This window comes from Podarcis gaigeae, assembly GCF_964106915.1.
Source record: "Podarcis gaigeae genome assembly, chromosome: 7".
Classification (NCBI taxonomy): domain Eukaryota; kingdom Metazoa; phylum Chordata; class Lepidosauria; order Squamata; family Lacertidae; genus Podarcis; species Podarcis gaigeae.
In genome coordinates, this window is record NC_139683.1 from 38,496,957 (window position 1) to 38,521,915 (window position 24,959).

At 41.6% G+C, this 24,959-nt stretch overlaps 1 protein-coding gene and 1 long non-coding RNA gene across 2 annotated transcripts in view; one reads left to right on the top strand and one right to left on the bottom strand.

Annotated features, from left to right (window-relative positions):
* Positions 1-24,959, bottom strand: part of LOC310848707 — a 178,061-nt gene that overhangs the window by 113,738 nt on the left and 39,364 nt on the right. The window lies entirely within an intron of this gene.
* LOC310848636 (DGAT1/2-independent enzyme synthesizing storage lipids-like) lies at positions 528-21,270 on the top strand. Its single transcript, XM_083748009.1, has 7 exons — positions 528-666; positions 1,085-1,459; positions 14,758-14,922; positions 16,432-16,622; positions 17,797-17,857; positions 19,685-19,824; positions 21,073-21,270. The coding sequence occupies exons 2-7, from the start codon at positions 1,180-1,182 to the stop codon at positions 21,175-21,177; spliced, it is 942 nt and encodes a 313-aa protein (XP_083604135.1). The 5' UTR covers positions 528-666; positions 1,085-1,179; the 3' UTR covers positions 21,178-21,270.

The window sequence follows — 24,959 nt, forward strand, 5'->3', positions numbered from 1 at the left end:
GCTGGGGTCCAATACTGGGCCCGAGGACAGTCGAGGGGCCTCCAGTTCCTTTATTGTATTCAAATTGGCAGGGAGGTCATGGCGGAGCAAAAAGAACTTCTCCGCAAAAAAGCTCGCAAATGCCTCACAGCTGTGTGTCAAATTGTTATTTAAATTTGGCTGTCTCTCAAGGGATGTTAAAGACCTAATTATACTAAATAATTGTAGAACTAAATGGCAGGTCCAATGGAAGAGCTTTTACAGTGCTAGGATTCAATATTGTAAACATGACATGTTACTAAGGTTTACGTATTGCAGGATGATCCTTTAACATGCATATCTTGCCACAATTCCTACCTTTACTCCTTAGTCAATAACTGGTTTTCTGTGACCCAATATGTTATAGTGCAATATGACTGCTATTGTAGATGTGATTTCATCAGTTATCCTTAATTACAAATGGCGACAACTTCCAAGTAGCAGGCACCCTAAGCACTCCCTCTTTTTCACAATTCTTCGTTTCCTCATTCAGATGGCACACCCATCCGAGTCTCTTTAAACAGAGACATAAAGGGACATGTCTCCATAGGGGTCGAAATTGGCCTACGAAAAAGTGCACCAGACAAGACTTCTGCTGCTTCAAGAGAGAGATGACTGAAGCAAAGGCAATTTAGGCTTACCAGGAATGTAAGTAAAAGTTTTTGTTCAGATAATCATAAAGGGTAGAGTTGGAAGGGTTCCAATGGTCATCTAGTCAACCCGCTGCAATGCAGGAATCTCATCAAAGTCTCTCATTCTATTTGCAACCATACTGGACCCTGCTTCGTTTGCAAATGTGCTAGTAGTTGTGCTATTTGTCACTTCCTGTGCAGGCATCAGCAGAGAGAGAGAGAGAGAGAGCTTGCTTTACAACAGATAAATGATGAAGTCATATATTTCTAATTTTGTAAATCTCCATGATGGACGTTGGAAACACAATACAGCAACTGAGCAAGTTGCAGTGGGGAAAACTAGGAAAATATTAAGCAGCATGAGATTTTCATGTATTCATGAATGTTTCTGGGATGGCAGATCAAACCAATGTACTGCATTTTCTGTTTTCCAGGTAAACAGTGGGGGAAATAGCATCACAACTGAAGAAAAATTCACTTCATATATTTATTTCATTGGCATACGCTTGGTGCTTCAGATCAGGAAACAATGAGCTGGTTTACTCAAATGCTGCAAAACTTGATTAGTTTTCCTTATTTAGAAGAATACCTGAGCTCAGTGGTTCACCCTTGGTGGTTTCGTAAGCTTCTGATTTTGCTTTGTTCATTAATGATAGATATATATTTGGTTGGCTGTGCTTGCTCATTTGGGCTATATGTTTACATGAAGATGAATAAGCACCAAGAAACTGGTCCTGATAGCAAAATTTGGAAAAAGCCAAGGACATTTTTTGCTAATATTATAGATATATATGGAAAGATATGGCATGGTGAGTGAAAGTTTCTTTCATAGCGATAATTCTTTCTTATGAGTCACTATAATTTCATAGGACTGAGGATCAGAATTTCAGGCTTGAAGGACTGGTACAACAGTTGCCACAGTGAATCAGGACTGGACCTCTGAACCCCCCTCAGAGTCACAACAGCTACAAGTTTGGGTTGGCCACATAAGGATCAAAATAAAGGCATGGCTATTTATTTATGTAATAAGAAAAACAAAGCATTTTATGAAGTATGAAACTAAGGCGGTTCTGTGAACCGCCCTGAGGCCTCCAGGTATAGGGTGGTATATAAATTCAATAAATGATAAAATAAATAAATAAGACAGATTACAAAAGAAAGGGTCAGCTGGTGGCTGCATAAACACCATACATTTCAACCACATTTTAAGTACGCTTCTTCTCCAAAAGAAACCTGGAGAATGTTGTTTACCCCTCACAGAGACACAATTAGCAACTATGTACAGTGGTACCTCGGGTTACAGACGCTTCAGGTTACAGAACTTTGCTTCAGGATGAGAACAGAAATCGCACCATGGCGGTGTGGTGGCAGCAGGAGGCCCCATTAGCTAAAGTGGTACCTCAGGTTAAGAACAGTTTCAGGTTAAGAACGGTCCTCCAGAATGAATTAAGCTCTTAACCTGATGTACCACTGTAGTTGCTATGGAGGTCAAAAGTGAGTTCCCAACGGGTTTGCAGTTCCATTTGTTGCCGGGCTAACCCAGCTGTCAAACTGTGATCTCTGGACTCCAATGCACTCCTGCAGCAGGCTGCCTCAAATTTCTGTTCTCATCCTGAAGCAAAGTTCTTTTTTTTTTTTAATAATATTTTTTATTAGTTTTATATAGTACAGAAAAAAGAATAAAGAACGTGTTATAAAAGCCAAAAAGAAAAGTTACAAATTTTTCTTACCCTTTTTTCCAAATCTGTTGGACTTCCCCACATCCTCCCAACCCTGCATTCTCTGTGATACATAACGTCTGCAATTTGTTAACTTATTTCAATACTTATTGTATCTTCCTTTTTATCATGTTACCCAATTTCAAATGCATTATAACCCAAATCATGTACATTTTCATTTTAACACAATAAAGTTGTTTCATTATTCTATCTCTGGCTCCTTGTGCCTTAATTTCCATTTCTTGAATTTAACATTACTGAAGCTAGAATTTCCTAAAAGGTGCATTTTTTAACATTCATACAACTTATAATGTTTTTCCAAATAGTCTTTAAATTTTCTCCAATCTTCCTCAAATGTTTCTTCTCCCAAGTCTCGGATTCTGCCAGTCATTTCGGCCAGTTCCATATAATCCATCAACTGCGTGTGCCATTCCTCCAGTGTGGGTAAATCTTGTGTCTTCCAGTATTTTGCAATCAGAATCCTTGCTGCTGTAGTGGCATACATAAAAAAAGTTCTGTCCTTCTTAAACACTCTCCGGTCCACCATGCCCAGAAGGAAGGCCTCTGGTTTCTTAGGTAAGGTAAATCTCAGTACCTTTTTTAATTCATTATGAATCATTTCCCAGAAGGCCTTCACTTTCGGGCAGGTCCACCAGAGGTGAAAGAACGTCCCTTCCGCCTCTTTACATTTCCAGCATTTATTATCAGACAGGTGATATATCTTAGCAAGCTTGACTGGGGTCATGTACCACCGGTATATCATTTTCATAATGTTTTCCTTCAAGGCACTACATGCCGTAAATTTCATTCCGGTGTTCCATAACTTTTCCCAGTCTTCGAACATGATGTTATGCCCCAAATCCTGCGCCCACTTTATCATGGCGGATTTGACTGTCTCATCCTGAGTATTCCATTTAAGCAGCAGGTTATACATTCTCAAAAGTAATTTACTTTTTGGTTCTAACAATTCTGTCTCTAGTTTCGATTTTTCCACCTGGAATCCAACCTTCTTGTCTACTTTAAAAACCTCTTGAATTTGTGCATAATGCAACCAATCTCGCACCTTGTTTTTTAGTTTTTCCAAGCTCTGCAGCCTCCAATTGTCTCCAATCTTTTCAATAATTTCCCCATATTTAGGCCAATTGGCTTCCATATTAGGTCTCTTACGTGCCTTGGCCTCCACCGGTGAGAGCCACCTCGGAGTCTTACTCTCCAATAAGTCTTTATATTTTGTCCAGACCATTAAAATTGCTCTCCTGACAATGTGGTTTTTAAACAATTTGTGCACTTTATTTTTTTTTTTAAAATAATATTTATTAAAGTTTTCCAATTAATTACAAATTAATAAGACATCCAATTTCAAATCTTTTTCCAATTACATCCTTTCAGGACTTCCCCTTCCCTCCCCCCCTTGTATTCCAAATCTCTCAAATAAACAGATAATCTCAACAAGTTCTTCTCCTCAATTCAAACTTGTTATCCTTAACCCAATTTTTTTTTTTTTTTTTTTTATAAAAAAAAAAAAAATTATTTTCCATTCCCCTAAAATCGGCTTAGTCCCTCCACGAGTTCCCCACTTTAGAATACCATGTGGATGTATATAGCCTAAATAAAACATAGTTTACGCCCTTTGGGTTCCACATTTCCCACCCCCCCTTTTCCCGGTTGCGTTCCCAATATTCCTCAATGTCCGATATTTCCACGTCTCTCTAAGTCATAGTCCTTTGCCAGTCCTCTTTAGTTTCGCATGTCCAATCATGAAAAGATTCTGTCTCAAAGAAAGGCCCATTTTTTCCATCCAGATTTTTATATCCAGGAGTGAAAAACTCCAAATTATAATCCTTAAGCTTGTCAAATCTGGATGTCCCAAATGTCCCCACTTTCGACTTAGTCCAATTCTTGTTGTTTTGTTGTTCTTATTGGCCACACTCCTCTTTCTATTTCTTTCTGTCCCTGTTTTCCTGCACAAATGTCCTAATTCCAAAAGTTAGTTCCTTTGCAGAGGCTTGTTGCTCAAAAACAAAACATTACGTCAAGTTCCTTTCGTTCCACAACGGATGATTCCATTGTCTTCTTCGGTATACTGGCCTCTGTAGTCATAATAATGTTCCATTTCTGCAGTTTCCCAGGAGATAAAAAATTCTGTTCAAATTTCCAACTAAAACCACTTGTGATATCCCTCGGCTCCTCTAGGTGGATTGCAAAAACTGAGTTCTCTTCCAGATCACATCCATTAGCCCTAGTAACTTTGTAATCCTTATTTAAAGCAATTTGTATCCAATTTATAACAAATATAACCTGCAAAGTCCTTGTAACATAGTCTCTATCTTGTTTTTCTGCTTTGACAGCTCTTTGACAGCTGTCAAAACTTGCCTTTCTCCTCTCCAAACACCGTCATCGATCGCTCCCGGGGTTCCAGGGGGGGGGGTGTTTTTAAGTCCAAATTCTACTTTCCTCCTCCAGCTCAATCTCATATTCTTCACTCGTGAGGTTCCAAACTTGCCAAAATGATGTTATTCCGATCTTAGTTATCAAATCCTTTGTTTTGACCCTTCTACAATGGAGGGGGTGGCTGACTTCCTTTTTTGCGCCTCCCCCGCTCGCTCCGAAATTTTTAAAATTTTGTCCCTCTTTTTAGTCCAGGTTCCAATTACTTACGGGTTGTTCTTTTAGGTCCAAATTTTCAAAGGAAAAAGCCAGCGCTCTCCGCCGGATGGCATGCGGCTTCGCACGGCAGGGATGGCAGAGGACTCAAAACACCACGCTTCTCCCCGGCACCCGATCCTTAGCCTTTAAAAAGGCTCCTTCACGAGTCGGGAGGGCGCTAACGGTGCCAGCCGAGTCTCCATGTCCACGGCCCCCGTGGCCGTGGTTTTTAAGGGTCCCCGCATCGCCGGTGCGGTAGGACCCAGCCCCTGCCGTGCAGGCTCCCTCCGGAGCTCGGAGGGAGTCCGCCATTCGGCGATGGCGCCGACCCGGAAGTCCCAATTTGTGCACTTTAACCTTGTCATACCACAAATATGCATGGCACCCAAAAGCATTGTCAAACCCTTCCAGATCTAGGACATCAGTGTTTTCCAGTAAAATCCAATCTTTCAACCAGCAGAAGGCTGCAGCTTCATAATATAACCTCAAGTCTGGCAGGGCAAATCCCCCTCTTTCTTTCGCATCAGTTAGTATCTTAAACTTTATTCGGGGCTTTTTGCCCTGCCAAACAAACTTAGAAATATCCCTCTGCCACTTTCCAAAGCATTCCACCTTGTCCACGACCTGTAGGGTCTGAAACAAAAATAACATTTTTGGCAATACATTCATCTTTATAGCTGCTATTCGGCCCAACAAGGAAAGTTTCAATCTTGACCATGTTTCCAAATCTCTTTTGATTTCTAACCAACATTTCTCATAGTTGTCCTTAAACAGATTCAAATTTTTGGAGGTCAGATACACCCCTAGGTATTTTACTTTTTTAACCACATTTAATTCTGTTTCTTTCACAAACTCATCTGTTTCTGTACTTGTCAAATTTTTTGCTATAACCTTAGTTTTTTGCTTGTTCAGCTTAAATCCCGCCACCCGACCAAAGTCCGAAATTAATTCTAACACTCTTTTAGTACTAGAGACAGGCTCCTGCAATGTTAATACCAGGTCATCTGCAAATGCTTTCAATTTATATTGTTTCACTCCGACCTCAATTCCCTGTACCAACCGGTCTTTTCTAATCATGTTCAATAGCACCTCCAGAACTGAAATAAACAATAGGGGGGATAGGGGGCACCCCTGCCATGTCCCTTTTTCAATTTTAAACTCCTCTGTCACCACATTGTTTACTATCAATTTCGCTTTTTGTTCTGAGTATATTGCTTCTATTCCATTTTCAAACCCCCGCCCCACTCCCATCCCTTCCAAGTTTTTCTTCATAAACATCCAGGAAATATTGTCGAAGGCTTTCTCCGCATCAATAAAAATTAACACCGCTCTAGTGTTTAATTTTGTTTGTAGAAGTTCCAAAATATCGATGATGTTTCTTGTGTTGCCAAACAAATGCCTACCAGGGAGAAAGCCAGCCTGGTCTTTATGGATCACTTCATTAAGCACTTTCTTAAACCTACTTGCCAAAATGTCTGCAAAAATTTTGTAATCCACATTTAGGAGTGAGATGGGGCGGTAGTTCTTCAGCTGAGTCTTTTCAGTTTCTAGTTTGGGTATCAATGTGATGAAGGCTTCTTTCCACGTTTCCGGTGCCTTCCTCCCCTCCATAATCTGGTTACAAACCTCCAACAAAGGCTGTATCAAATAGTCTTTCAAAACCTTACAGTATTTGGAGGTAAGTCCGTCGGGGCCTGGAGATTTGCCTAGTTGTAGGTTCTGAATGGCACTTTCAATTTCTTGCTGTGTAATATTACTATTCAGGGTTGTTCTCATTTCCTGAGGTATTTTCTGTAATCCATTGGTTTTAAGAAATTGGTCCACCTCCGAATCTTTCTGTGGCCCTTGTGAATAAAGTTCTTTGAAATATCTCTGGAAGCACTTTCTAATTTCCTCGGGTTTCTGAACCATTCTCCCATCAATTTCTAGATTTGTAACAGTATTAAGTTTTTGTCTCTTTTTCAACTGCCATGCTAGCAGTTTCCCACACTTATTTGCTGATTCAAAGGATCTTTGTTTCATTTGTTTAATTTTCCATTCCACCTCTTGATTTATCAATTTCAAATATTGTGCTTGGAAGAATTTCACTTCTCTCAGCACCTCCTTCGACTTTGGCCTAGATCTTAATTTTTTCTCTCCATCTCTTATTTTTTCCAATATCTTCTCCTTCTTTTCATTCCAGAATTTTTTCTTGATCGTATTTTGTTGTATTAGAAACCCTCTCATAACTGCTTTACTTGCGTCCCAGATTATTCTTTTTTCCACAGTAGTATTTAAATTTATTTCAAAATAGTCCTTCAAAGTTTTTTGGGCCTTCTTAACAATTTTCTCGTCCCTTAATAAGGTGTCATTCATTTTCCATCTGAAGGATCCGGTTGTATTTAGTCTCAATTCCATTTTCATTTTTTTAAAAAATATTTTTTATTGCTTTTTAGAAATACAGAAAAAAGAATAAAGAGTGGTTATGAGAAAATAGAATAGAAGAATAACAAATTTCCATATTCTTTTTCCATCCAATCTAAAGGACTTCCCCACATCCTCCAAACCCTGCGTTCCCTGTCTTATAAAGCATCAGCAATTTGTTAACTTATTTCAAAACTTATTGTAACTTCCATTTTATCATGTTCCCTAATTTCAATTTTACTATAACCCAATTCTTATATGCTTTGTATTAAACACAATAAAGTTGTTTCATTATTTTACCTCTAAATTCTTGTGTCTTAATTTTCATTTCATTAACTTACATTTGCTGAAGCTAGAGTTTCCTGAAAGGTGCATTTTTTAACATTCATACAGCTTATAGTGTTTTTTCAAATAGTCCTTAAACTTTTCCCAGTCCTCCTCAATTGTTTCTTCTCCCACGTCTCGAATTCTGCCAGTCATTTCAGCCAATTCCATATAGTCCATCAACTGCGATTGCCATTCCTCCAGCGTGGGTAAATCTTGTGTCTTCCAATATTTTGCGATCAGAATCCTTGCTGCTGTGGTAGCATACATGAAAAAGGTTCTGTCCTTCTTAAGCACTCTCTGGTCCACCATGCCCAGAAGGAAGGCCTCTGGTTTCTTAGGTAAGGTAAATCTCAGTACCTTTTTTAGTTCATTATGGATCATTTCCCAGAAGGCCTTCACTTTCGGGCAGGTCCACCAGAGATGAAAGAATGTCCCTTCCGCCTCTCCACATTTCCAACATTTGTTGTCAGACAGATGATATATCCTAGCTAGCTTGACTGGGGTCATGTACCACCGGTATACCATTTTCATAATATTTTCCTTCAAGGCAGTGCATGCCGTAAATTTCAAACCGGTGTTCCATAACCTTTCCCAGTCTACAAACATAATGTTATGCCCCACATCCTGAGCCCATTTTATCATAGCGGATTTGACTGTCTCGTCCTGTGTATTCCACTTAAGCAGCAAGTTATACATTCTCGAAAGTAGTTTACTTTTAGGCTCTAACAATTCAGTCTCTAGTTTCGATTTTTCCACCTGGAATCCAACTTTTTTGTCTATTTTAAATACCTCTTGAATTTGCGCATAGTGCAGCCAGTCTCGTACCTTAGTTTTCAATTTCTCCAAGCTTAGCAACCTCCAATTGTCTCCAATTTTTTCAATTATTTCCCAATATTTAGGCCAATGGGCCTCCATGTTAAGTCTCTTACGTGCCTTGGCCTCCACCGGTGAGAGCCACCTCGGAGTCTTACTCTCCAATAAGTCTTTATATTTTGTCCAGACCCTCCAGATTGCTCTTCTGACAATATGGTTTTTAAACAATTTGTGCACTTTAACCTTGTCATACCACAAATATGCATGCCACCCAAACGCATTGTCAAACCCTTCCAGATCTAGGACGTCAGTGTTCTCCAATAAAATCCAATCTTTCAACCAGCAGAAGGCTGCAGATTCATAATATAACCTCAAGTCTGGCAGGGCAAATCCCCCTCTTTCTTTCGCATCAGTTAATATTTTAAACTTTATTCGGGGCTTTTTGCCCTGCCAAACAAACTTAGAAATATCCTTCTGCCACTTTCCAAAACATTCCACCTTGTCCACGATCTGTAGGGCCTGAAACAAAAATAACATTTTCGGCAATACATTCATCTTTACAGCAGCTATTCGGCCTAACAAGGAAAGTTTCAATCTTGACCATGTTTCCAAATCTCTTTTGATTTCTGACCAACATTTCTCATAGTTATCTTTAAACAAATTCAAATTTTTGGAGGTCAGGTACACCCCTAGGTATTTTACTTTTTTAACCACATTCAACTCCGTTTCTTTAGAGAACTCATCTGTTTCTGTAACTGTCAAATTTTTTACTAAAACCTTGGTTTTTTGCTTATTTAACTTAAACCCCGCCACCCGACCAGAGTCAGAAATTAATTCTAACACTCTTTTAGTACTAGAGACTGGTTCCTGTAATGTTAATACCAAGTCATCTGCAAATGCTTTCAATTTATATTGTTTCACTCCGACCTCAATTCCTTGAACCAACCGGTCCTTTCTAATCATGTTTAGCAACACCTCCAGAACTGAAATGAACAATAGGGGGGATAGGGGGCACCCCTGACGTGTCCCTTTTTCAATTTTAAACTCCTCTGTCACCACATTGTTTACTATCAATTTAGCTTTTTGTTCTGTGTAGATTGCTTCTATACCATTTTCGAACCCCCGCCCCACTCCCATCCCTTCCAAATTTTTCTTCATAAACATCCAAGAAATGTTATCAAAGGCCTTCTCTGCATCAATAAAAATTAAAACCGCTCTGGTATTGAGATTTGTTTGTAGAAGTTCCAAAATGTCAATAATGTTTCTTGTGTTATCAAACAAATGCCTACCAGGGAGAAAGCCAGCCTGGTCCTTATGAATCACTTCATTTAGTACTTTTTTAAGTCTACTTGCCAAAATATCGGCAAAAATTTTATAATCCACATTTAGGAGTGAAATGGGGCGGTAATTCTTAAGTTGAGTCTTTTCAGTTTCTAATTTAGGTATCAATGTGATGAAAGCTTCTTTCCACGTTTCCGGTGCCTTCCTTCCCTCCATTATCTGGTTGCAAACCTCCATCAAAGGTTGTATCAAATAGTCCTTTAAAACTTTATAATATTTGGAGGTTAGGCCGTCAGGGCCTGGGGACTTGCCAAGTTGAAGATTTTGAATGGCACTTTCAATTTCTTGCTGTGTAATGTTACAGTTCAGGTTTGTTCTCATTTCCAGGGGTATTTTTTGTAATCCATTAGTTTTAAGAAATTGATCCACCTCGGAAGCTTTTTGCGGCCCTTGTGAATAGAGTTCTTTGAAGTACCTCTGGAAGCACTTTCTAATTTCCTCGGGTTTCTGAACCATTCTCCCTTCAATCTCTAGATTTGTAACTGTATTAAGCTTTTGTCTCTTTTTCAACTGCCAGGCTAGCAGTTTCCCACACTTATTCGCCGATTCGAAGGATCTTTGTTTCATTTGTTTAATTTTCCATTCCACCTCCTGATTTATCAATTTTGAATATTGCGCCTGGAAAAATTTCACTTCTCTTAACACATCCTTCGACTTAGGCCTAGATCTTAATTTTTTCTCTCCTTCTCTTATTTTCTCCAATATCTTCTCCTTCTTTTCATTCCAGAGCCTTTTCTTAATCGTGTTTTGTTGTATTAGAAACCCTCTCATAACTGCCTTACTTGCGTCCCAGATTGTTCTTTTTTCCACGGTGGTATTCAAATTTATCTCAAAATAGTCCTGTCTCAATTCCATTTTCAAAGCATTATGGTCGGAGCAGGTTTTTGGGCCGATTTCCACCTTTCTAGTCTTGGGTGCCAGTCCTCTAGTTATCCATATTTGGTCGATTCGTGTCCATGTCAGATGAGCTTCAGAAAAGAAAGTCCCTTCTTTTCCTAGGGGGTTCTTAACCCTCCATATGTCAATCAAGTCCACATTGTCGGTCATTTCAAAAAAAGTTTTAGGTAGTCTGCCATCTTTCGTTATGTTAGCACTTTGCGACTTATCCATATTTACAGACACAACCCCATTCATGTCACCCATCATGATGATGTTGTTATAGTCTAAGTAGTCCAGCATAATCTCATGCAGCTTCTTGAAAAATTCCGATTTTCCTTCATTCGGGGCGTAGATTCCTAATATCAGAAATTTTTCTCCTTGTGTCTGAATTTCAATCGCCAAAATTCTGCCGTGTTCATCTTTAAATAAGAATTTCGGTGACAGGCTCTCCTTTGCGTATATCACCACACCTCTTTTCTTCACTTTATCCGAAGAGATAAATTCTTGGCCTAGTCTTTTATTAATTAACACTTTTCTGTGGAGCCTTGTCACATGCGTTTCTTGCAGGCAAATAATGTCCAAATGTTCTTTTTTCAATATATGAAATACTTTTCTTCTTTTTTCCGGAGAATTTCCGCCATTTATATTCCAACTAAGAAGCTGCAGCGACATCCTGGTCCAATTAGTAGGTCTACAATGGTGGGTCTACAATGGGGTATCTAGGCTTCCCCCCGATCCCGGAGGTAGTAATGTTGGTCCAGATCCAGACGGTGTAGGCTTTGGAGATGGTCCCGGTGGTGGTGGAGGCCAAGAAGCTGCAGCTCCTTTCTGGAGGTCCTCCTCGTGGTCGTGTAAGAACTTCTGTTGGTCCTCCGGTGTTTTAATTCTTACTTTCCTTCCTTTGTAAGTAAATGATAGTCCTTGCGGGAACTCCCACCTATAAGGGATTGTGTTATATCTCAACAGTTTGGTCAAATCTGTATAAGTAGTCCTAAGGTCCAAAAGGTGTTTAGGTATGTCTCTGTAAATTTCAGCCTTTTTTCCTTCTATCTCCAAAGGTTTTTTAAAATGTAGGCCTAGTATCTTATCTCTTTCCTCTCTCGATCTCAAAATAACCAAACAGTCTCTGGACTTGTCCTTCTTTATCAATTTTCCCAGTCTAAAGGCAGTCACAATTTTAAAATCCTTATCTTCCTCTATCGCCCAGAATTTGGAGAACAAAAGTGTCAAAAATCCCTGTAGGTTTCCCTCCTCCAATTCTGGGATAGCCCTTAATCTGAGATTATTTTCCTTACTTTTCAATTCACCCAATGACAGGTAGGCTTGTTGTTCCCCTACCTGTCTTTTCAGAGGCCTTACTTCCCCCCTAATCTCATCAACCTTTTTGTTCGCCTGTTCTGCTTTTTGACAAGCTTCCACCGCAAGCTTATAATTTTCAGTAGTTGCCCCTTGTAATTTTTCAATTGCCTGGGTATGATGGGAAACTTGCTCAGATAATTTAGTAATAGAGGATGTAGCTTGGTCAATTTTTGATGATTGATTGTCCACTTTTTGATTTAAAATTCCAAGTTGTTCCAAGATTTGCTTCAGGACTATTTCAGATCCTCCAGTTGCCATATCTTCTGCAGCAGGCTCTGCAGCAGGCTCTTCAAATTCCACCTCCTGTGCTGTTAGCACAGTTGGAACGGATGATCTTCGTTGATGAGATAGGGTTGTTTGTACAAGTTGCCCTGGTTTCTTTTCTTTCTCTTTAGCTTTAGCTGCTCTTGTTCTCCCTGTACCAGTCATTCCACACCTGCCTCTGTTCAAGGTCAAATTTTCTTTTGTTTCATAAGTTAGACAAAGTCCAGAGTGTAAACAATTTAACCACAGAGAGTCACAATAAAGTACAGTTCCCAGGCCTCTATATCTCCACAATCCTCTAGGTGGGGGTATTTCAAAGTTTCAAGGAAGGAGAGAACTCTCTGAAGCAAAGTTCTTAACCTGAGGTACTATTTCTGGGTTAGCAGAGTCTGTACCCTGAAGCATCCGTAACCCGAGGTACCACTGTATGTACACAAACTATGGAATTTGCCAGCACAGGATGTGGTGATGGCTACTAATTTAGATGGACACTGTGGGAAACAGGATGGTCTAATACAGAGGACTTTGGCCTGATCCCTAGGACTCTTTATATGTTCTCAATGCTTCCCACAGGTCTCATGTTACTGTAGTGTTGAAACTTAAATCAGAAATACACGACTAAAACCAAGTTTGGGCCATAAGGATGAGACCATGTAGCTACTTAGGGCATGGTCAAGGAGGGGGGGTGTCTAGGAAGCAGCTTTCTCACTTGGTAGAAAGAGATTCAGAGAATGGTCTGAAGATGCCTGAAGCTGGAGCTCTTTGGGACGGGGAACAAATATACTCCAGGCCCTGGATAGCTCTTATACAGAAGGGGGATACTACTCTTTAAATTAAAAAAGTCTCAGAAAACTTTAGTATTACTATAACAACATATTAAACTGTCTCAAGGGCTCAACCCTATATAAAAGCTTAAAGTAGACGAAAACAGCAAAACACAGTTTTAGCTCACTCAAAGACTGGGCCAAAATGCTTCCACCTGCTCAAAAGGAAACAAGGAAGGAATATTCTACGAGAGGAGAAATCCCTTCATTCATTAAGGGACCACCACAGAGAAAGTCTTGATCCGTGTGGTTGACAACCTAGCATCCAGAATGCTGGAGTATATTGTCGTTGTTGTTTAGTCATTTAGTCGTGTCCGACTCTTTGTGACCCCATGGACCAGAGCATGCCAGGCACTCCTGTCTTCCACTGCCTCCTGCGCTTCGGTCAGACTAATGCTGGTAGCTTCAAAAACACTGTCCAACCATCTCGTCCTCTGTCGTCTCCTTCTCCTTGTGCCCTCAATCTTTCCCAACATCAGGGACTTTTCCAGGGAGCCTTTTTTTCTAATGAAGTGGCCAAAGTATTGGAGCCTCAGCTTCAGGATCTGTCCTTCCAGTGAGCACTCAGGGCTGATTTCCGTAAGAATGGATAGGTTTGATCTTCTTGCAGTCCATGGGACTCTCAAGATTCTCCTCCAGCTTCATAATTCAAAAGCATATAACAGAGCTGTCAGGTCTGCCTCTAGATCCCAGCTCACAGAGGACCAACGCCCGGTGGATATAATGTACAAAAGTCTTTATTGAAGTTTAGTTTCCATTTCAAAGCTCTGGGCGCGCAGACCCACGTCTTGACGCTAGACCGGCTAAGTCCCCTCTGACTCACTGCTCCACCCACACCAGTTTAAGATTCTAGCCCGGCTCCACCTCTTACGCTGTTCTTTCCTTCGCTGGGTCCTTCTGCCCTCTGGAGTTTCCTCCTTCCTGGACTCCTCTGACGCTGAGCCCCCTGAGTCTTCTCCCTCCCTCCGGCGGGCTTTAGGACCTGGCTCCCTTCCTGGGCTCCCCGCTGTGCCGCACTCCTGTACATTTGAACTTGGCGCGTGCGCCCAGCCGGTGACTTTCCTTCTGACCGTTTCCCCGCTTCCTGATGTGGGTGTTGCCAAACCTGACTCCTCTCCTCCCTCTGGTGGTGAGGACACTGGTCCCGACTCCTGGGACTCCCCCTCCCCACTGCGCTCTGGTGGAGACGCTGGTCCTGATCTCCAACTGCTGCTCAGGGACTCCCCGCTGGCCCCTTCCTCCTGGGGCTTCCCCCCTGGAACCCCCCTCGCTCTGGCCACCGGCGCTCCCTTCTGTGAGTCCTCCGATTCGCTAGAGAGGCTTGTGGAATAACTCTGGCCACTGTCACTGCCTGCGCCCCCCTCGTACTCCTCCTCCTCACTCTCCATTTGCTCCCCCTCCTGTGTCTCTCCTTCTGAACCCCTGACAAGAGCTTTTAACCTGATCTTAAATTGATTTTTTTTTTATGAACCACACTGATTTCCTCCAGTAATGGTTGCAATATTTCTTTGTTGCATTTTGTATTATTTTCAGGTTATGAACTTACTGGTATAGAACATATCCCTAAAGGACCAGGGATTATTATTTATCATCATGGAGTTATGTCTATCGGCTATGTCTTATTTGCGGCTAGATATTTTTTAGAGACGGGGAGAGCATGCTTTTCATTAATGCATCATGTTGCGTATTGGATACCAGGTAAATTATTTAAATTTAAATCATGCTTTTTTACATAAAACATGTAAAATATGACATAAAACAATGCTATAAGCTATGAAACAATGCTATAAAATATAAAACTGTACATCAGGAAAGCAGGTAAAAACAACTGATAAATAAAATAGCAGCAACAGGTGAAATAGTTTAGTTAGTGCAGATGAAGGTACTTTCTCACCAAGTCATTGCTAGTAAAAGAGAAAATGCAGGATGAATAATTATTTCCAATTCACAACTGAGTCAGCAGAAATGGTCTCCATGAAGAAATGCCGTGCTTTTCTGTCTACATTCTTCCACAGAGATCTAAAAACTGAGGAATCTGGATAATGTGTCATCTGATTCCTATGCTATGACTACAAGCTCTCATGTAATAGTTGCTGTTCACTTTAATACCAGAACAGGGCAAGGCGTAGGCTTTGGAGTGTCTAAGTTGATGATTTCCTCAAGTACAGTTTTGCAAAGTTCAGTCATTAGTAAAGATGGGATATTCCTTACTGGAAAGAAGTATGCAAAGTATGGGATTCTGCTTGGGAGCATCTGCACTAGCAAACCACCTGCGCAAAATCCCTGTATTCAGACACCACTGGGTGGCAGCTGGGATAGGGTGGGAGCTACAGCTAAGGAAATGGGCAGAAGCCCAAATGAAGCCCCAAAGACATGTCCGTGGCTTTCATAACAAGTCCAACCTATCACCAAATCTGCACACAGATCCCAGAAAACATGGCCCCACCCAAACACATGGCCAATCAAGGACTCCCACACACAGCTTTTATGCCCCCATGTGACTGCAATCAAATACACGTGGCACCCTTGCTGTAGTGTTAAAGGCCCTCCACTGCCACTCCCCCCACATCATCTTCCTCTGCATGCACACAGCAGCCACCCCAGGAAACTATGACATCACAGAAAGGTTATTTGGAGGAAGGAGTCCAAAGAGACCCAGTAGCACAGAGGGCTGTTTGGAGTTTTTCCACTAGGTTAATTAATGCAGCATATAACCTCCACCCATATATCTGTGTACCAATCTCTGCTGGTGGAGGCATTTTTCCATCAGCATTGTCTCCTCTGTGCCATGCGTGTATCTCTCCCCCCCCCCATGTGTGTATCTACTATATCCAAAAGCTCTGCACCCTAAAGGGATTGAAGGTTTGGATGGTGCAGCAAGGCACTGTCAGCTGTATTTTTATCATAATGCAAACCTGAATGTATTACAGACTTGACTTGAGGAACACATGTCTAAAAAGTGGCCACCTCAGCACTCAACCCCACTCAATGTGCTTTCCAAAAAAAGCCTACTGTCAGAACCTCTGAGCAAAAGAGGAATTAGCATAAAGTCCCCCTTCATGAAATCCTAGTTGAAATGTATTAGCAGAGAGCTATGCTTGTGATCCATAATAGTGCAATATCTTTGGAATAATGACACTTGTATTGTATCCACCCTATTTCCTAAATAAGTTTCACATAAAATGCATTCTTCTATTATTTTTTCAGGGCTGCGGATGTTTTATTATGTGCTCAGGTTGAAATCTTACAATAAAGCTGAAATTGTGGAAATGATGAAGAAAGGCCGTTTACTGGCCATTTCACCTGGTGGAGGTAGAGAAGCACTGTATAGTCATGATTACTGCATAATGTGGGGTAAACGCACAGGTTTTGCTCAGGCAGCTTTGGAGGCGAAAGTGGTGAGTGATCTTTGTGCAATTTGCATTGCCTTCACGATTATCCTAGATAAAAATGTAATATGTTGATATCCTTGATCCAGCATCCAAAAAAGCTGAGGATGGCAAATATCCTGTTTGGGGGTCAAATGATACCTGGAGTGCCACAGCTCTTCCCAACACTGCTTTAAAACAAACCTTTACATATCGTAAATCCCTACTGCTTTTGAGTCTCAAGAAGATTTGCAATTGCCTCAATTATTTTATCCCTTATTGCTTCACCAGATTGCTGAGCAATAGATCTAAACCATAAAAGCATCTCTTTTTGCCTCAATTCAATTAAAGCCAAATTGTCTGCCAATTGTTCCTGAGATGCTATAGCTGCCGCCAATTGAATCCAGGGGGGAGGAGTATAAAAGTTTGAATGCTTTTTTTAAAAAAAGAAAGTTTTCAAAGTTTGTATCCCCCTGTCCCCTTCCTTTTATTTCCGATGGCAGAGTTTCTTTGTTTCCTTCAGTGCTTCAGCCATCTGGTTCCCATGCAGGATAGTCACCAATTCTAGAGAAGACTCCCCTTTTGTTCTCCTGGAAATTCGCCAAATTAATCCAAATGCTAAAGACACTTGAATAATAAATCCCCTTTTCCTTGGTTTTATTTTCTGGGAAATCTGCTGCTCGCTGAGTAGGAAATTCGAGGCAGCTTGCTTCTGGAACACATTGGAGTCCAGAGATCACAGCTTGGCAGCCGGGTTAGGCCAGCACCAAATGGAACCTCAGACCCGTTGGGAACTTGCTTTTGACCTCCATAGGAACCCTCAGAGTCCTGGTCATCCCCAAGACCTTTTTCAGCTGCTCATTGCCTACGAGCTGCCACCAAACTCCAAAAAGCAGTGGCCGGTTGGCTGAATCTGGCTTCCTTTCCCCCTCAGGACAAACCAGGAAATTCTCTTCCCCCCCCCCTTAAATTCCTGAAAATCTGGAGGACAGCTTCTGAATTTTCTTCATCTGAGAGATTTGAATAGATGTGTCAGGAATTTTAAAGCCAATTACATTATCATTTATGAGTTGCTTCTCATTATGATCCCAGATGTGAAGCATTCTTCGTAGTCCATAACAAAAATTAAGGCTTGGTTGGGACAAAATAATTATCCAAATCTCACCTTTCTTTTCATGTTTGTTTCATCTTTTTTTTTTTTTAGCCCATCATCCCTATTTTTACACAAAACATTTGTGAAGCATACAGGACCGTTGGAAAGACAAGTAAGTTAAATACCTTGGTTGATCAAGAGATCTCAGGCAATATACATTTTAATAATACAGAATGATCTTTTTAAAAGAATATCTATTTACTACTCACTAATAGATTTTATTCCATGTACACGTATCTGCAAAAGCTGTGCTGCCTGCCTCAGTACTGAGTGAACATGCCCTTGCTTAGTTTTCTAGTAGATTTAACAGAAAGCTATAATCGATAAATGTGGGAGGAACCCTAAAATGGAGGGGAACTGAACAGGAAACATACCATATTCTGTAGTCTATTATACACAACTTATGACTGATTGCAAAGAGCTGATAAGAGCTGACTGAATATCTTGTACAGTGGTACCCCAGGTTAAGTACTTAATTGGTTCCAGAAGTCTGTACTTAACCTGAAGCGGACTTTCCCATTGAAAGTAATAGAAAGTGGATTTATCCGTTCCAGATGATGAAAAAACACACCCTAAAACAGCAATTTAACACAAATGTTACTGTTTCACGAGACCATTGATCCATAAAATGATGGCAATAATCAATGTAAAGGTAAAGCGACCCCTGAACATTAGGTCCAGTCATGACCGACTCTGGGGTTCCGGTGCTCATCTCGCTTTATTGGCCGAGGGAGCCGGTGTACAGCCAGCATGACTAAGCCGCTTCTGGCGAACCAGAGCAGCGCACAGAAATGCCGTTTACCTTCTCAGCGGAGCGGTACCTATTTATCTACTTGCACTATGACGTGCTTTTGAATTGCTAGGTTGGCAGGAGCAGGGACCGAGCAACGGGTGCTCACCCCGTCGTGGGGATTCGAACCGCCAATCTTCTGATCGGCAAGTCTTAGGCTCTGTGGTTTAACCCACAGTGCCACCCGGCTCCCTAATAATCAATGTACTGTACTATATAATAAATAAGACAGTATTTTAGATGAAAAGAATTAAAATCTATTTCCAAACTCACTGTTTGGAGGGGGCTCCGGGTCCTCTTCCACAATCACAATCGGATTGGCTCCCAGCATTCGTGGAGGCCTCAGAGAGCTCCTGCGGCTGGAGCTCAGTCGCAGAGCCTCTGCAGCCACAGTGGATGTCGGGGTTTGGATCCCGCCATTTGCGGAGCCCTGCAGGCACTGCCGATGTCAGGACTAGGCATTTGCAGAACTGCTCTAAGCACCGCGGATGTCGGGGCTTGGCTCCTGGCATTCGTGGAGCCCTGCAGGCACTGTGGACGTCAGGACTAGGCTCCTGGCATTCGCAGAGCCGCTCTAGGCACCACAAATGCCAGAGCTTGGCTCCCGGCATTTGCGGAGCCCTGCAGGCACCTCAGACGTCGAGGCTTGGCTCCTGGCATTTGCAGAACCGCTCTAGGCACCGCGGATGTCAGGGCATTCGTGGAGCCCTGCAGGCACCTTGGACATCGAGGCTTGGTTCCTAGCATTTGCAGAACCGCTCTAGGCACCACGGATGTCAGGGCTTGGCTCCTGGCATTCGCGGAGCCCTGCAAGCACCTCGGATGTCGGGGCATGGTTCCCTGCATTCGCAGAGGCCTCTGAGAGCTCTGTAGGCCCCGCCGATGTCCAGGTTTGCTTCCAGGCAGCGAAGAGTCCTCCAAGAATTTGGACAACTTACTTCCAGGTTACAATCGTTCGTAACCCAAAAAAAGTAAGTTGAAGTGTTCATAACCCGAGGTGCCACTGTATCTCTTTTCCCAAGCACTCATATTATTTAACTTTTCCTCTCTTCCTATTTATTTCAATTGCGAAACACTGAGAATGTCAACTAATTTCAGATTTGATATGGTGTCGCTTTCCTTCAGAATCTTCTTCCATTTCATACACAGGGCTGACAAAATGGCTGTATGACAAAACTCGATGTATGTTGCTTCCCATTTACGGAGGGTTTCCAGTGAAATTGAGGACATTTGTTGGAGAACCCATCCCATATGATCCAAATATAACAGCTGTAGAGCTGGCTGAAAGAGTAAGTTAACTCTAAACTTGGAAATTTAAAAGCAGAATATTTTTTTTCCTCTTGGTTTCTCTTTCAGCTCTAAATTTTATTGTACGTATTGATTTCCTCATTCTATATGACCAGATATAGGGTTCATTATATATACTTTTGTGCATTATGCCCATCACTCAATTTCCCCTCTCCTTAACTTGTTGAGACTAATTATGTGCCCCAGAATTTGCCTGACAAGGTCCCTCCAAGCCACTGTAGTGCTAATTTTTGAGGATATGGAGAGGGTTGAAGAGGAAGACAATTCATTGTACACGTTGATATATGTTGCATGTACACACTGATGTGTGTTTAAGAGAGCATTGGATACAGCTTTGTTAAACGGTGCCATAATTCCTGACCAACTACCAAGCTATCAACTCTAAACCTGCAACACATATATTGTAATTTGTTATATTTCATGCATCAGCAAGCTCCTATATGAGATGCCGTTTCACTGAATACAATGTCAAACACAGATACCATTTGTATGGTATTTCATTGCATGACTTATTCCACCTGCTCCTGCAGGGGATGTTACACTTCACCCCTTCCTCCAGGAAAACATTGGAATCCGAATCCCAAAGGGAGGGGGCTAAGGGGAGGAGCATGTAGGGTCCTGGTGGCTGATGGGAACAGGGTGCGAACATTGTTTAGTATGCCTGATCCTTCTCCAAGCACTTTCTGCTTGTTTTCTTGCTGCATCAAGTTTCAGGTTTTGATTGCCTGTTTAAAGGGGCAGATAAGAAAGTTCTTTCTGCAAGGAGTTATGCCTTGGTTGTCCTGAGGTTCGCTCCTTTTATCCTACATTGTAACAACCATGCAAGGTAACTACTGTGTACAAAGCAGCCCAAGGCACATATGTGTGATTGTTTCTCTGCCACTCTCATACAGTGCTCTTGGTAAACATAAAGAGAGTGGGCTGGATTCACTGAGAGATGAGCAGTTTCCTAGTGGGGGTTCCTCACCCTGGCTGCTCTGGCCCAAACCTCCATGTTGAAGAAACCACTTTTGAGGGTTGAGAGACAAGGACTCCCATGCAACACATCTCATTATACATAGACATTTGCATGAAAGAAGTTACATATTGTGCTTCTATAGCTGGAATAAATGGCTTGCCTCTGGTTCTGATCCCTTTAGCTTTTTCCTCACAGATATTAATAACTGTGAATACCTATTTTGCAATCTATTCCTATAACACAATGCATTCCTCTGGTTTTCTTTCAACAGGCGAAGATTGCACTTGAAAATCTTCGGGATAAACACCAAAAAAGGCCAGGAAATATATTAAGAGCTCTTTCAGAACGATTTGATAACCATTACAAAGCTAACTAGTCCATATAAAATAGTTGCAGTGTTCATGAGAAGGTGTCTGTAACAGGAAGCATTAATAATTATGTTATTAAAGCTAAGTTGATATACACAGTATTTTGCTGGATTGTATATGAATTATTTGGAAGGGTCCCTAGCTCAGTAGCTCGGCACCTGCTTTGTGTGCAGAAGGTCCTACGTTTCTGAAGACGTACAAGTGCTTTTCTGCCCTATCCTGCAATATACCCAGAATTCCCCTTTTTGGGGAACTTGCACTAGTAGAGGCAGAATGGAAGAGTATAACAGGAAGGCGAGTGTTTAACTAAACATGAAATAATATTACATGTGAAAGAGTAATGTCTATAAATTACGTGTATTAAAACAGTGGTACTTCTTTTTTGTTTATAAAAGGGGGCTCCAAGATTTAAGCCCTATAATGCAAATCATTTAAACCTATAGCAAGAAAAGTAGAGAAAACAAAAACACAGCTGGAATTGGTGAAAAAAGTGACTGATCTACTGAAAACAGCCAATTCACCTATGAATCTGGATCTGGTGCCCGCCCCACATTAGCACCGCCCCCCCCCCCCCGTTGAACACCCTCTTATCAGATGTCAAATAGATAAACAACTACACAACTTTCTGAAGACATCTGAAGGCAACCCTGCATCAGAAAGTTTTTAACTGATGATGTGTTGCTGTGTGTTTTATGTTCTAAGCTGCCCAGAGTTACTGCAGCAACCAGGCTTTTACACACACAGACACACACACACACACACACACTATCTCCTTTATCTTTTAGCTCCTGAAAGACTCAAGTTCCCATCTTAGCTGATTTCTTTCTTCCATAGTCTCAGTTATGAATAGCAGAGTAGGCTGATCAGGATTCAAGAATTTGTTGGGCATTTGTTTCTGAAGATGATGAATGGCCCTGTGAACAAAGGCCAAGCTTTAGATCTGAAAATCACTGGGTGTGTAACTATAGAGCTGGGAGGTACATATTCTTGATGACGCCTCACAGTATTATGGTCATTTGCATGGTGCCATGGACATAGATTGTGCCATGGAAATACCATATTTTTCGCTCCATAACAAGCACTTTTTTACTCCTAAAAAGTAAGGGGAAATGTCTGCACGTTTGATGTCGCGAAAGCACTGGACGGCAGAGGGATCCCTCGGCTGAGGCTGCAGTCGCGAGCTGAGGGATGCCTCTGATGGGATGAGCAAGCACAGTGAGAGCTGCGCAAAGCGGGACAGAAGCCGTGTAAGCAGCTCTTGCTTTGCTTGCTTTAAATCAAGAAAATCGAGATCCGCTTACACGCTCTGTGCATAATATTTTTCTACTTTTTTTCCTCCTCTAAAAACTAGGTCCCTCTTATGGTCAGGTACATCTTATGGAGCACAAAATACAGTAAAAATTTGGTCAGAGTATGCTTCTTAACCTTTAAATGGTTTATTTAATTTATTTAGATTCATATCCTGCTTTTTGACAAAATTCCTGAAAGTGACTAGTTCTTTTTACTAAAATAATGATGCTAGAATAATGGAAGCTGCAGAAATATCTACACAAAATATCCAATTAAGCAGTCATGGGAAATCAATCGTACTTGTTGCAATTTTTGTGTGGTATTCATTCAGAAGTGGCTCCATTCTTGTCATCCTGATAGCATCATTGATTGAAGTTCTCACTGCCCACATAGTGAGAGTTTCAACAATGCAGGGTGGATAACACCTTAATGGGGTGTTCCAGCCCATTTCAAAACCACGCCAACATAGTTGGAGGTGTGGGTGTACCTAGCAATTAAGGAGGCATAGCAACTGCAGGAGACATTTTCTTACATGCCCCTGCATTGCACCATGATGGGTTATAGCAGTTTCAGTGTGTGAAGGGGCACTGCTGCTCACCTGCTGCTGCTTAACAGGAGGTAGAGGGGGAAAGGCAAGTTGGTCAGCATGGTATAAACAAACAAGCAGGATCAGTGGAGTGGCTCCATTGATGTGTTTTAATCACACCCACCTTGCCATTATCTTCCCCACTCTCCCTCTACCTCCAGATAAGTAGAAGTCATGCAATACACTGGTTCGTTCCCCCACAAAACCCTCAGTTATTGGATTACAAAGAAAAAAACCCCTTCCCTCAATCATATATCTGAATATTTATCCCAGTTTTAATGATTTATCCCAGTTGTAAAATGTTGAAGCTGTTATTTCCCATATTCTTTCTGCTGCCTTCACTACCATCTTACCTCCATATTGGAGAAGCAGATAGCTTCTCCTGAATAGGCTGTACCAAGGAAAGGAAGGAACAGCAAAATGATATAAAGATAAAAGAGAATTGATCCTTCTAGTCCTTTGCAATCTCTCATTTTCTTAGTTGCTTCCCTGTCCAAAGCCATTCGTTCTAAAACATTCAGGTGTTGAGATAGACTGTGGAGAAAGGGTCCATTTGGCCAGTGGGAGCTGCGGCATAAGGGTTGATGAGCCAAATTCAGGCTGTGCAATTAAAACTGATAAAACGACAATCTGCCCTGTGCCAGGGCCTTCCTGTCTGCCTTCACACTTATGACATGGGGATGTCACTGCCTGGCAGTTTTTTCCTCCTCAATTCCTGTTGCCATTGTAGTACTCAGCATAGACGATGACTGGGGGCATAAATACAATCAGTGGCTCTGGGTTTTCTTCTTGTTGGCATTGCTACCTTCTGCACTATCCATCCTAACAGGTGCCTTTTTATTTCCTCCACCCACATGCCAAAAGAACCTTTACCTATTCGGCTTTTGCAAGGGTTGGTGGGCTTCTGTGGCACATTTGTCTTGGCTACTTTCATATCACTTTCATGTTTTTTTGAGAAATAAACGTTAAGACCACCATATGTCTATGTGATTACAGTATTGCTTTGACATAACTGACAAATGCATGTTGGACCCCCAACTGACAATATTGAACATGTACCGAAAGCCGGAGACCCTTTGATGTCAAAGCATGTCAACCTGGAATTTCTGGAGCTCCTGAGAAAGCAAAGCATACTGCAAGAGCAATGAGTGAAGAAGCTTTTTGATGAGCTGCCTGCAGAAAAATCAGCATGGCAGAATTTAACCAATCAATCAAACAGATTGTATTGGAGATCTTAGACAATGCCTAGAGCACAAGTAGCTGGTCAAGTTTATTAGAGTAGGATTGATTACTGAGGATGATTACTTGAGATTCAGTATTCAAACCTAGTAGGTCTTAATGAAATCCACATACACATGCTGCTGTAGAATTAACAATAAGAATAACTATAACAATAATAATAAATTTTATTTATATCCCGCCCTCCCCAGCCGAAGCCCGGCTCAGGGCGGCTAACAACAATAAAACAGTACAACAGAACAACAGAACAACACAACACTCTAAAATCATTCATTATAAAATTAACTCAAATCAAACCAATGGCAACCATTGGGCCAGAGTTCCGCAAAGATTGCCGAAGGATGGAGTCAGGCTGTGCCTTCCCAAAGTCCTGGTGGAACAGCTCTGTCTTGCAGGCCCTGCGGAAAGATGTCAAGTCCTGCAGGGCCCTAGTCTCTTGTGACAGAGCGTTTCATCAGATCGGAGCCACAGCCAAAATGCCCTGGCTCTAGTTGAGGCCAGCCAAACCTCTCTGTGGCCTGGGACCTTCAAGATGTTTTTATTTGAAGACCGTAAGTATCTCTGTGGGACATACCAGGAGAGGCGGTCCTGTAGGTACGAGGGTGCTAGGCCGTATAGGGCTTTAAAGGTTAAAACCAGCACCTTAAACCTGATCCTGTACTCCACCTGGAGCCA

What these genes read in the sequence shown, in the direction of transcription:
- LOC310848636 (XM_083748009.1), top strand. Translation starts at nt 1,180, where the DNA reads ATGAGCTGGTTTACTCAAATGCTGCAAAACTTGATTAGTTTTCCTTAT. An exon ending in ATATGGAAAGATATGGCATG is followed by an intron (nt 1,460 to 14,757) that starts GTGAGTGAAAGT and finishes TATTATTTTCAG; the next exon opens with GTTATGAACTTACTGGTATA. An exon ending in CTGTAGAGCTGGCTGAAAGA is followed by an intron (nt 19,825 to 21,072) that starts GTAAGTTAACTC and finishes TTCTTTCAACAG; the next exon opens with GCGAAGATTGCACTTGAAAA.